Source organism: Argiope bruennichi, chromosome 11 (genome assembly GCF_947563725.1).
Source record: "Argiope bruennichi chromosome 11, qqArgBrue1.1, whole genome shotgun sequence".
In the NCBI taxonomy this organism is placed as follows: Eukaryota; Metazoa; Arthropoda; class Arachnida; order Araneae; family Araneidae; genus Argiope; species Argiope bruennichi.
Window position 1 is genome coordinate 26,550,614 of NC_079161.1, and position 12,719 is coordinate 26,563,332.

General features: G+C 32.8%; 1 protein-coding gene across 3 annotated transcripts in view; it reads right to left on the minus strand.

Annotated features, from left to right (window-relative positions):
- The window catches only part of LOC129956463 (ATP-binding cassette sub-family G member 1-like), a 35,259-nt gene that overhangs the window by 13,039 nt on the left and 9,501 nt on the right, over window positions 1-12,719 (minus strand). For 2 of the 3 annotated variants that reach the window (XM_056068353.1, XM_056068354.1), the window contains exons 2-3: window positions 5,101-5,362; window positions 1,796-1,910 (exon numbers count right to left, since the gene is read on the minus strand). In XM_056068353.1, coding sequence (XP_055924328.1) covers window positions 1,796-1,910; window positions 5,101-5,347 — 362 coding nt within the window. In that variant the 5' untranslated portion in view covers window positions 5,348-5,362. Of the gene's footprint in view, window positions 1-1,795; window positions 1,911-5,100; window positions 5,363-10,440; window positions 10,724-12,719 lie in introns of those variants that run through there. The other variant, XM_056068352.1, reaches the window with a different exon arrangement.

A 12,719-nucleotide genomic window follows, 5' to 3' on the forward strand; every position in this document is an offset into this window, starting at 1 on the left:
AAGAGATTACATTTATATTATATCGGTGTTCCATAAATGTTTCTCTCAGTATGCGCGTTGTAAGTCTTAGTAAAGGCAGCCTCACCAAAATGCCTTGGTGGTCCACCAGTCGATCGCGATCGGCTTAACGCCCTCCCCTTTAAAGGATCCCGTTTCTCCCTGAAGCAACTCAAGTCAATAAAATTTATCTACAAGACAACTTAATCTAAGATTGGCAGAATTAAGTAAACCGTTTGTATTTATTAATAAATAAAGAAGTATCAAACAAAAGGATACCAACACAGAAGTCGCTGTTTGCTCATGTGCGGCGCATGACCGAATTCGCGATCTACAGACGAACGCTCCAGTTACGGCGTTCACAAAAAGACGGCGAAAGTAGGTTGTGTGAAGCAGCAAGTGAAACTAGCGACAAAGGTCACAGCGATGCTGCCACGAAAAGACTTCGCCGAGACGTTTTATAGTCTAGATGGGCGTTTTCCTTCGCATATCAGATTTATCGCATATCAGCCTTTGAATTCGGGATTAAAAATTAATGCTTTCTGTAGTGCAGTTACCGTCCCGTTAAGAAGCTACACGAGAACCATTAGAAGCCTGAATTCGATTTTCAACCACAACCAGATAACCATTTTCACAGGAACGGTAAAAAGATTGACAAATATTTAACATACGAGGAACCTCAGTTTACTCAAGGTATTTAATACAACCTCGTTTCCAAGACGATATTTGATAGGATGGACAGTGTCCCAACCAAGTGAAGTATGACTTCACATTTTGTACGATCCGAAAAATTTCCACGTCGGGAGGGAAAGGCGTTTTTGTTGACTGGCGCAAGAATAACGTTTTTATATAGTATACATAATTTAATCCTTCCCCTTATATCTAGGTTAATAATAACTACGATAAGGAATAATACTTTGCCGAGCATAAATACGACAAGGAATCTGCATAAAAAAAGCTGTTTTAAACACTTTGTTCTGATAGGACGCAAATTAAAGTTATACATAGATGTTTAGCATTTAAAACTTGATAAAATACATACTTGAGGCAGCGTTCTTCGAAGATAGGATCGAAAACTTGGCCTACTGATATGACAAGTGCTTGAATCTTGGAGGAAATTATGTCGAAAATTGTATTTGTATGCAACTCTAATTGAATTTTTCAATCTACAATTTTTTACGGCCGATTAGAGTCTAAAAACCTCATAGACTTCATCTTGCATCAAATGCATGATGAAGTCTATAAAAATTTTTTCCTAACTTCTAAAATACACTAGAAATTGTACTTAAACATAAAAGTGAAATTTAGGGTTCAGATCTAGGCAAAGTATCGCCAAAAGCACGATACCATCTCGTGTCTTGGCGATAAAATAATCGGATTGTATCATTGACGTTTACCGGATTTTTAGATGAAGACTGCCCAACAGCAATATAGATTTCACATTGCGTTACAAAATCTATCCCTTCAAGAACAAAAAATTTTCGACAAGTTTCCGGATGTAACAAGTTTGTAATACGATTAATATATTATTTATGATTTAAAAGTATGGTTCTGATGCCAGAAAACAAAACTATCAGTTGATTTGAATTCGAATTCAAAATTCAGCAAATCGAGCATCGTCATTGATTGGACAACATTAGCGTCTGGAGAAAAGTTAAGATATTTCAGTCGATGGTTTATAGTTTATACCCGGCTTAAACAAAATCCTAAGCCTACACATTTTGACTCACACTAATCGTTTGAATCCACTTCGAATAGAATGTTACATCACGGTGAATAAAAGAAAGGATCTACTTACGTGAAACCGGACAGAACGTTGAGGAGAGTGGATTTTCCAGCCCCCGAAGGTCCCATGATGGCCGTCAACTCACCAGTACTGGCACTGCCAGTTACTCCTTTTAAAATGGGCTTGCCTGAAAAAGAATTATGAAAAATGTATGGAATTAAACGGACAGAATCAAGACAGATTCATTAAGCACATAAGGTCTCCATGAATTCACGAGTCAAACTTTATCGGTAAGAAAGATGCGTGAAATTTTGTATAACAGTATCGGGTCGGTAATGGAAAGTATAGGCAGTTTAAACAAGGGCTGAGGATCCGTCTATCAAAAAGTGCATGAAAATTCAATCAAGAGCGGTTTATTTTATGAAATGTTTGATCCAGAATTGTCCAGTTGAGGAACCTTTCATGGAACAACCTTGAAGCCATTCTTCCGTTACAGTTTGCAATCCTGTACATAAGAAGCATGTTTAATTTCTCATAGTGTGTATATTGCTCTATCATGCAAAAATATTCTCCAACAGCAAAGAATCATTTGAAGCTCGCGTAATGCCCGTCAAGTTTAATTATTAACGTCCCGTTTTTTAAAAGCAACACTAGGGCCATTTTGGGAAGTACCTTGCAATTTTGAACCGCGGTCAAATGAGGACTACACCCGAGAGGGCACCAGCTTTTCCCAACTTCCATACTACACCAGAGGCCCCGACGTATTGGCCTCGACGTATTTAACGTGCACCAAACCCGTTACACGACGGTTCTTCGGTAGAATCACGTCTCGAACCTATAACCCTCCGGTTCCGAAGCCGAGACCATACTACAAGGTCACCGCGGCCTTGTAATGGCAGTCAAACTCAAAATAGTTTACAGACGGTTCGATAATGGAAACTAAATAAACCTCTGATATTCGATATTTGTTCTGAAACAATTCATTTTTATTAAAGCTACGTTACTGAACTTGTACATTGTCTGCTATAAAAACATGCAAAAAATATATAAAGAAAAAACGCTTTTTTCCGCCTACACTTTCCAACTCCGGCGCCATGTTGCTATATAAAAACGTTAATTATATGTATTTCCCCAACCTCAAAGTTTTGCCCATGAATTCAGAAACCTGTATATAAAAATTCAAGTTGAACAGCTTACTTGCAAACTAGTCAACTAATGACTGTTCAAGCAATCGCAACGTTCTAATTTTTTTTTAATTGAAATAATGGCTATACTATAAGAACTGCGAGTTTAATAGTTTATCATATTATGTTATGAAATATGTCGACGACTTACGATTTATGCAGTTTTCTGTTTAGTATAATCCAAGATTTCAGACTGAAAAAAGAATTCGGCGATGAAATGCTTATTTTATGACCGAATGAAAGTCGGAAATGGATCCCATAGTTATAATTTTCACCACTGCATTTATTAGGAGTGTTTTGACAACACGAATCACTTACAAAAACTAGACATTCTATTCTTTATTTTCAAATCCATTATTTTATCCGGCATGAGGATTTGCACGAACCTATGGTGAATTTCATTTAATAAGCTACAAGTATTCCATTTAGAAACAGCAAAGACGTGTCTCGTAATTTTGAACTGTGGTCAGATGACGAGGACGACACCCAAGCAGTAGAAACATCAAGTTCTTGCAAAAGTTGCGAAAAACTTGAATTCTTTGAACGTTTAAGAAGGGTTCTTGGGTGGAATTGGCTTTCGGAGCTTGAACCTTAACTTTCAACAAAATCAGCCTTTATAATGCCACCCCGGTATACTGTTAATTAGGAATAAATAGAATTGTAAATGCCTTAAGTTAACCAGAGATTCATTGCAAATCTTGCTTCCGAATATTACTAATCGTACCGATGGATTACTTTGTTCGGAAATGTTTCCCTTATAAAATTTGTAATACATCAATTTTGCCTGTGATTTGGACAATTCCGACACCTACAAGAGTCGATTTTAACCATTTGTGAAATTCTTACCACCACAGATGATAGAGCCAAAAAGAATCCATTGTAACTTGAAGCTAAGCCACACGAAGTAGCCGACACCTTGTAAAAGTCAAAAAAGATTATCTCCTAAATGACTGAATTTTCCATCCAAGATTGCTCATGTAAATTGTTCTGGCAAACAATCTTCAATTGACTGATTGTGAAAATCATTTTTACTTCCTTAAAATCTATTTACGTGTATAGCACGTCAACAGACAATCAAGATGAATTTCATTTCATCGCATTTATCATTTCAAGGTAAATTAAGCAGATGCACAGGAAAAATGTACATCCACTTTTATTCGCAATATTTCTCGGTGAAACTGCATTTCTGGTTCAGATGCAATTTGCATTGTAAAATTAACAAGTGAAGCATTCTAACAAACTTTTCTTAATGAAAATGCAAGCATACACTATCACTTTTCTTTCGACTTTGTACCTGTTCAATGCTTTGTAGTATTCGAAAGTGAATCGTGGAAGTCCATTTTAAAGGATACTGCAATACAGTACGTCCATAAAATAACGTTCCCTGTTTGGCGGCTTCTAGAGCTAAACGAATGAACGAAACGAAGCCACATTTCGTATACAGACTATGAAAAGCATGGAAAGAAATTCCGAAGAAAAAAATAGTACCAATAGTAGAAATATTGGCACTGCTGTCACGTACGAACGAGGAAATTTGCATATCGAGATTATGTAAAATTCCTAGTGCGCGACAACAGCGAAATGCATTCCTTGTGAAAAGAGCAAACGACCTGTTAGCTGTTCATTCTTAACTTTTGGTGTTCTTGACTGCTGTCCGCGATTGACTGTTGATGTGCTTAACATAAACCCACCTTGCTGCAGCATGCTTTACTGGTAAAACTGTTCTACACTAGGCAATATAATGCCATGGCTGTTCTTAAGCAACCTATATGTGTGGAAGCCAAATAAGACGGGCTGTTATAAACATCGAAACTGACAGTTTACACGCAGCAGTGGAGAAGTACCAAACATCGTCATACAACGTATTCAATAGGTTGTACAGAAAAGGGCAGAATATTGAAAATAACGCACGACGTCTAGGGGACCTTAATATTGAAGAATAAGATTCTCCGCGAGTTTCATGAATTCACTGATAATTGTACTCCAACAGCGCCAGTATTTCCCCTATCGGCAACCTTTGGTACCAATTTTTCTGCTGAATTCATTTTCTCATGCCTTCCGCAGTCTATATGAAATGTGGTTTCAATTCGTTCATTCGTTTTAGCTGCAGATGCCGCCAAATAGGGAAATTTTATGGTTACACTATTTTTCCAGATTTTTTAGTATGGATACCAAAGACCAAAAAAATCTTACCATTGTTAGTAGTAAGCGTGATGTTTTGCCACTGTAAACTGACCGGTGGCCGGCGGGAGTGGAAGCCGCTACCACTGGACGGTGTTCCGGAATCGACCGCTGATATGTCAAAACCTCCATTTGCTGACCACGCTGCTCCTTCCTTTCCTTTAGTGCCGGGAGGGACAAGAACCCTGACTGCCCATCGGGGAGGCGTTCCGTCAAATGAAGGGGAATCGAACTTTTGGATGGATACAAGCTCTGCCATCTTGGATCATGCAACCTGCAAGAAAATAACATTTACAATGAATTCTTTTATCTAACCAAGTTTATTAAAATATATTTTAATATAATTTTCCCAAACGTCGAAATGAAAAATGCATAAAGTTCTCCTTAAGAGGTGGATCTTTGAAAAAGGCTCAAAGTACGCGGGTGGATTGGACCAATTAAGAGTTTACCGATATCATTGTAAGTCTAACTTAAAGTGTAAATTTCCGAATTTTAACGAATCCAGCCTTCACGTAAAATTCAACTAAAAGAGTTTTAAGTTCAATACCTTAAGTGTCAACAGCTAAAATTTAACCACGCAATTGAAACAGTGTGATAATCCTAAGTTCTCAAAAGAACTAGATCGTGAATATTCCCTTCGTGCTGTTGGGAAATCAAATTCACACGTGAAGATTTGTACATGTCATGACTTCTTTGTGCAAAAAGATGCGTGTATTGTAAAGACTATTGACTCGCCCCATATTTGAGTTGCTTTAATATCATATCTCGATGTGGAAGAATAGGCTTGCATTTTAAATAAAAACAAACTTTGCAATGTATTACTTTCTTCACACCATTACAATAACGATGGTATTAAGAATCAGATATTGACATGTGCCCAAATTAATCATTTCTAGAAATCTAGGCGAGCCTATCAATGACTCCCAAGGCGCCACATTCCAGTCAAGTGCGATCACCGGTGACTCCCAAGGCATTGAATGTATTAACGTTTAGATTACGATTCTGAAAATCGTGCCAAATTTTCCCTGTAACACGCACTTCGCGAGTGTTTCTGGCTGGAATATGTTCTTAACGTGAATTTTCGAAACATTTTTTTTTACAATTCAGCATCTGCACATACAAAATAAAGAAAGATCAAAATATATTAAAAGAAAGAAATTAGTATAATTATAAGGCCAAAATAAAGGTCAAAATATAAAGGTCTCCGAGTGCAAAGAATTTATTGTTAAAATTACTTGCCACCTTTGTAACCTTTCAACTCCATTATACCTGCTAACTATTCCTTTAAAATATTTTTAAGCTATATTATATTTTAATAAAGATGTTATTTTAATAGCCTTATACCCAATCGATTTATTGTGTACATGAACATACCAAATGAAGTCCAATCCATGACGTCATACTACCTGTAAAAAAAATAGCTATCAAGTAAAGTAATAATACCAAAATTTTACACCATCTAGAACTCGTGAGGGTCAGGTTTATTTTCTTCACCTTTTCTACACTGTATCTTTGAAAGTGGAAATCCAATTAAAAATTACTCAAGTCATTTTGTAAAGGCCGAAACATTGTTATGAATTTTTGAATGAGTTTTAGATTTTGTCGAAACTGATTAAAGAAAATGCTACGAACAGTAAAAAAAGTTTATACAAGTTTATTTTATAAAATAATTTTAAAATTTATGAATTGTCTTTGGATGCTAATTTTCAAAGTTATAGTAGGAAAATAGTTACGAAATAAATAACGGTAAGAAATGTTAAACTTTTTTTTTTTTTTTTTTTTTTTTTTTACAAGACCAAGTTGTCGTTAGCATTGAAATGTGCATTTTTAACTATAAATGACACCTTTGCGCGGAAGTAAATCAAAAACGGATAGTAAACAGTGCTATTTGAAGTCTGTTTATAACACTTCATTACTAAATTTTAGAAAGGTCAATGAGTTGCTTTTACATCCTTTATACAAACGACAATATTTTAAGATGCTAATTAGAGAGGAACTATGAGAACGAGTGAATTGTTGCGAATGCGTTCAAGGACCCGTGAACGAATGGACAAAGCTTTGGTCACGGAACGAAGAATTCTTGGGTGAAGTAGTGAAATGTACGCGTGAGTAAATATGCGATAAAGAGTTCCGGGACGGATCTTAGAATCCGGACATATGTCTTCAACAACTGCCAAAATGGATAATCTTTCGTAAATCAGAAGACCAAAAAATTTAAGTATGACTTCTAATCAGTAAAACAAATATTAAACTAATTAAAAAATTTCAATGAAATGGAGACATTTTTGTCGACATTTATATTCATTTTTTTTTCAAAACTAAAGTTTATAGAATAATTTAGTTACGATTGTATTAAATTGATGCCTGTGTGCATCAAAATCTAATATCTAAAATAATTTAGAAAACAAGCCAGCCCAACTTCATGGATCCGTTTCATATGAAGACTCGTAGGCCACCTTCCATTTGTCAGATACTTCAGAAACAAAAAAGACGCTTTCTGGGAGGAAGGGGGGGGGGATCAGTCAACTATTGCACAGATTTTGGAAATTTGAAATAGGAACTCTTAGCCCCCTGTCTTAAAGTTAGTACAGCCTACCCCAGTCTTAAGAATATGGACCAATTTCGAAAATTTTATTCGCTAATTTGCAGATGCTGCTAGCTACCAGAATGTCTTATTTATCGTTCAGATTTCAAATAGAATTTTGTTGAGAAAAGATTCAAAACTGAGGTGTAACCCTTTGGGTACACTTTGCATTTGGAGCACAATTTTTTTGGATATTTAAAAGCAATAGGTTTTATATATGCACAAATTCGTTTCCTATTATTCATGATAGAGATAACTTGACCAATTTAGTATTACAAAAAATTGAAATATAAATTCAGAAAAAATATATTTCGTTCTCATGTGTCAAATGTACCTAAAAAGGTTAATATTAACACAGCTGGCGAAAAACTGTTGGCTGGAAGTAACTAGTAAATATTTGTAGCGCATGAATATTTAACAAAGAAACTGCAGACGGAAATCGCAGGACATTTGGAACTGAAATTTTTAAATATTAGAAATAAGAATTGTCTCGGGAATATATCTGCTTTTATAGTAAATCTACAATATTTGTAAATTAAGCTAAGTTTACTGCTACAAAAATATAGATAGCGTTTTCAGGTCGTTGTGAAAAGTGCGTATGGAGAAAATTTAATCATGAATATGTTGGAAGCGTCCAGTATTGTTTAAGAAAAAAACATGAAAAACAGTAAAAATTAGCTTATATGAAAACTATTATTCAATTAAACCGAAAATATGAAAAAGAAAAATGTCAGTCTTCTTAGTAATCCAAATCCTTTTTAACAGTAAAACAGTAGAGTTGAAATTTTTGCATTATATTAGATCAATTATGCCATTTTAAACTTAAAATATTCAATTGCATAATAAAAAGTGAGATGACATTTTTTGCCAATAACTCCGAAAATATTTACAATTTGTAGGACAAGTATGCTTTGTAATTATACCGATTTCATTCCGGAAAATTAAATTTTATAACCCTTCGACGTTTATTTTAAAAGCAAACTATTCAAAACAATGCTTTGTTTCAAATAAATTCAGATATTCTGTTGCTAGGCAACGGTGAAATAACAGATTTCACTTGCACTTAAATATTCCACTTTATTGCTTTTAAAATTTACTAAATTGGGTTTAAAAAAAATCACAACCCCTAATTTATTCAGTCTTTAAAATTTCAGCTACTTAAAAAAATTAAACAAGTTTTTAGCGGTTTTTTCCTACTGTCGTAAGTAAAGTGTTCTCACGAAAGCCATTTTACACATTAAAATTTTAACATTAAATTTTCAGTAACGAATTTTCGTACAGTTTATATTTATTACAATTATTAGAAATTTATTGTTCAAGAATACGTAAAAACTGACCAGAATATATTGACAGTATTCTGCAATAACACCAAAAGAAATTTAGAAGCAGACGATTTAAGATTTATTCCAAGAAAAGCTGTCGATTTGGTTTATTTTTATGTTTTTTTTATTCATGAAAAATTTGTTATAGCCTTATTTTAACAGTTCAACATTTGTGGATAAGTTTGAAACATTAATATAAAAATTAATAACTTGCTGTGAAATTAGCTATCGCCGGATTTTAAAAGAATATCACTTTAATCACCTTAAGACGTTTCTCTGAGCATAAAAGAATTTTGGTTAGTATAGTATGGCACAAATACTATTTTTAAATTAAAAATAAAGATTTCAATGCCGAATAATGCCTTTGACTATATATGCTCCACATCTCTAATACAATTGGGCAGACAATCAAGACGAAAGAATACTATCAGATTAAATTAATGTTAAAAAGGCGAAAGTTAAACATTCCATTTATTAGAAATTAAAAAGTTTTGCTGCAGTAACTTCGAAGCAAATTATAGCACAAAATTTTCTTAAAATTCAAAACTTTACACTTTCAATAATACCAAATTTCTCTGCAATATTCTTTTAATTTTTATAAATTTTTTTTCAAAACAAATTTAATAGATGCAGACGATTTTTTTTATACGAGAAAGTACTGATAACCTGTTGCTAAGCAACTGTTAGGCTGAACTACTCTACCTTTGAGATATTTGATTTTAAATGCAATATTTAATTGGTTTTAAAAGAATCGAGGCATTTGGTAAAAACAAAGATTTTGCATAATAAATATACAAAATAAACTTGCATTTAAATTTTTTTAAAAAAATTTAGCTTTGGGATTTTGTTGAATGATGCAACTAATTTTTTGCATTTGGTGCATAATTTCTTAAACTTCCATATTTGAGAATAATGTTTTAAAGAAATTTTTAATTTAACCTGAAGCATTTTTAACATGGGGGGGGGATTTTATCCCCAGCAACTGTGGATATTCAACTAGCAAGATCATAAGAACATTTGAGTGCCGAGTCCTAGATAAGTACAATCGAGACCAAGTGATTTGTGTAAAATTATATCGCTTTAAGTTCCAAAAATTCTATAATTCAATGCAAGAATTTGACACTTCATAAACGGAGAAATTTACAATTCCAACGAAGTAAGCTCCTTTACAAGTTTTAGAAAAAGATCATTGTGTTTTGGACAATAGTTAACTATTAAAATAGAGAAAGTAGATATTGAAGAAAAACCAGCAAAAGTTACAATTTGCATAAAACATTCGGAAAGCTATCATTTACGATAATATATATTACTAATAAAGATTGAATTTTCAATCAATTTATAGTAGAAGATACATTAAAAATAATAACTCTTAAGAACCGATTTTGAAGTTAATAAACTTCTAATATTTTCAATCATGATTTAAAAGTCAAAACATTTTATTCGTACCTGAATACAATCCATCGATCACTGGAAGTTTATTTTCATGTAGAACCAACTATTCTTCCGGTTTAAAAATGCCAGAGATTATTTTTCCCCTTTCGATTTTCGGCCGATACGTCTAAACTAAACCCAGAAATAGAAGCGACGAAAGATACAGAACAAACTGTTGACCTCCAAAACGATTACGTCTCTAACATACGAAATTAGATTTTTAACGGGTCTTCGATTTCTGGAAGACGATGACAACTTAGAAATACAAAACAAGAATTCGACAATGGAATTCTTAACACTGGGACTAACTACCAATTCATGTTTAGCGATTTCACAATCTTGTTAACTACTCACGCTCAATCCATCGTGTAAGGCGTGCAAATCTTGAAGAAAGCAATTTAAAAACAAAGTGCTTATATAACGTCCTTCAATTCTTATGACGCTGCTTGCAAGACATTAAAATCCAAAGAAAACTTGTTTAATGCGTTAAACAGTTGATGTTCCATTCAAAGTTTTCCTTAAAACCGATTAAAAAAGTTTAGTAATATTTACCGTTTACTACTTTATTACCTTTACTTGTCTAATCTTTTAAATTTATCTAATCGGAATGGTAATTTATCTTCGAATGATTTGATAAAATATGTTCATAAAGTTGTTATGCGAGAAATAAAGTTACCATTTTGAAAATGGATAAGCGATTTATTATATTTTAATCGGTGGAGATTCGCAACACTTCATTGCTGTAATTTTAGCATTATTTTTTTAAAAAATTTCATAGATTAATTCTTCGCACTCGGGAAGATAATTCGATGGCTAATTTTCACTTAATACCTCGACCCGTTTTTTTTTTACACCAAAAACGAATACATGCTACTGTTTTAAGTTTCCTTGAAAAATGAATTTAAATCTTTAAGATTGCGTAGGTATTTTTAAAAATCAAAAGGTAAAAATAAAATTTCAAAATGCACCGTCTTGAATCGTGACAGAAAACATTCGAGTGCAAAAGGTTAAACTCGAGTGACTCAAGTTGAGCAAATTTTGTAGTTTAATAAAGTTGTATGCAATTTGTATACGATTGTTATATATTCTCTAGTTCAGGAACTAGAGAACATTGAGAAATTGTTCAAATTCATTATAATAAAAAATATGCATTAGATGAATTTGAGATTTTTTGTAAAAAAATTCTATTAAAGATTAGAATTCGAGAATAGTTTAAAGATGTATAGTTTTAAAATGTATTCAGATGCAAATATGAAAATCCTTGTAATTTCAAGAAAATAACTTGAAAATAATTCTAACGGTTTTATGAAGAAACGTGTTCAATATTATTAAAAATTCTCAATAATATTGAAATTACAGATTGTATTTGTTTCAAAAAATAATTTTTACGTAATCACCTACCTTAAGAATTTTTTTTAACTTTTGAAATGAATTACCATTTACATTGATTCCATAATATCACTCAAACTTTTTTAACACGCTTTTGAAACAGCATATTTAAGATTTGAAATTATGCAAGACTGGTGTTTCACTTTCATACAAATTAACAGTTTTTGCCCGCTTTAGAATAAATTTAGCGCATGCGCTCTTTAGGACAATAGAAAGGTCACTGTCAGCTTTTTGAAGTCAAACTTGATTAAAAATATCAGTTAATTAAAAATAAAAACGCCAAGTGCTTCGCGTTTTTCCTTTGTTTTCCGAAAAATTAATTTTTTAATATGCAATTCATTTTTATGATATAAAAATTAAGCAATTGGTTTTATTAATATAATTAAGGATATTTAAATGCAATTTGATAATACACAATTTCTAACTATTGTTATTAAAATCAAACGGTTATTATTTGTGTCATTTAATCAATCGCGTGCTTCAGCGAACGTTCAGAAGAATCGTTTAACATTAAATTAAGATTTTTCACATCCGCTTTTTTTCGTAATGTATACACTGTAATTTAATGCGCAGTTATCAACAGATTGCATTTGTATGAGATTTATAATTATTAAACACCAAGATGAAATTTTAGATGCATTTCATTAATAGTTTAACAAACAGGAAAATCAATATTCCATGCGAATAGTTGCGAAATGCAGCGCATTTGTTATATTTTATTTTCCTACGACATGCGACATTTTATACGCGTCAGCATATGTTCGAATCTTGTCCATGCGATGAATAAATTTCGAAAGAAATCGCACAAGTTAAAATTGTTCTGTATGAACAGAAAAAAAATCTAACAAAATATATCAATCCATATTTGAGTGTTTACAATATCACAGCTTTTAAAATAAACATTG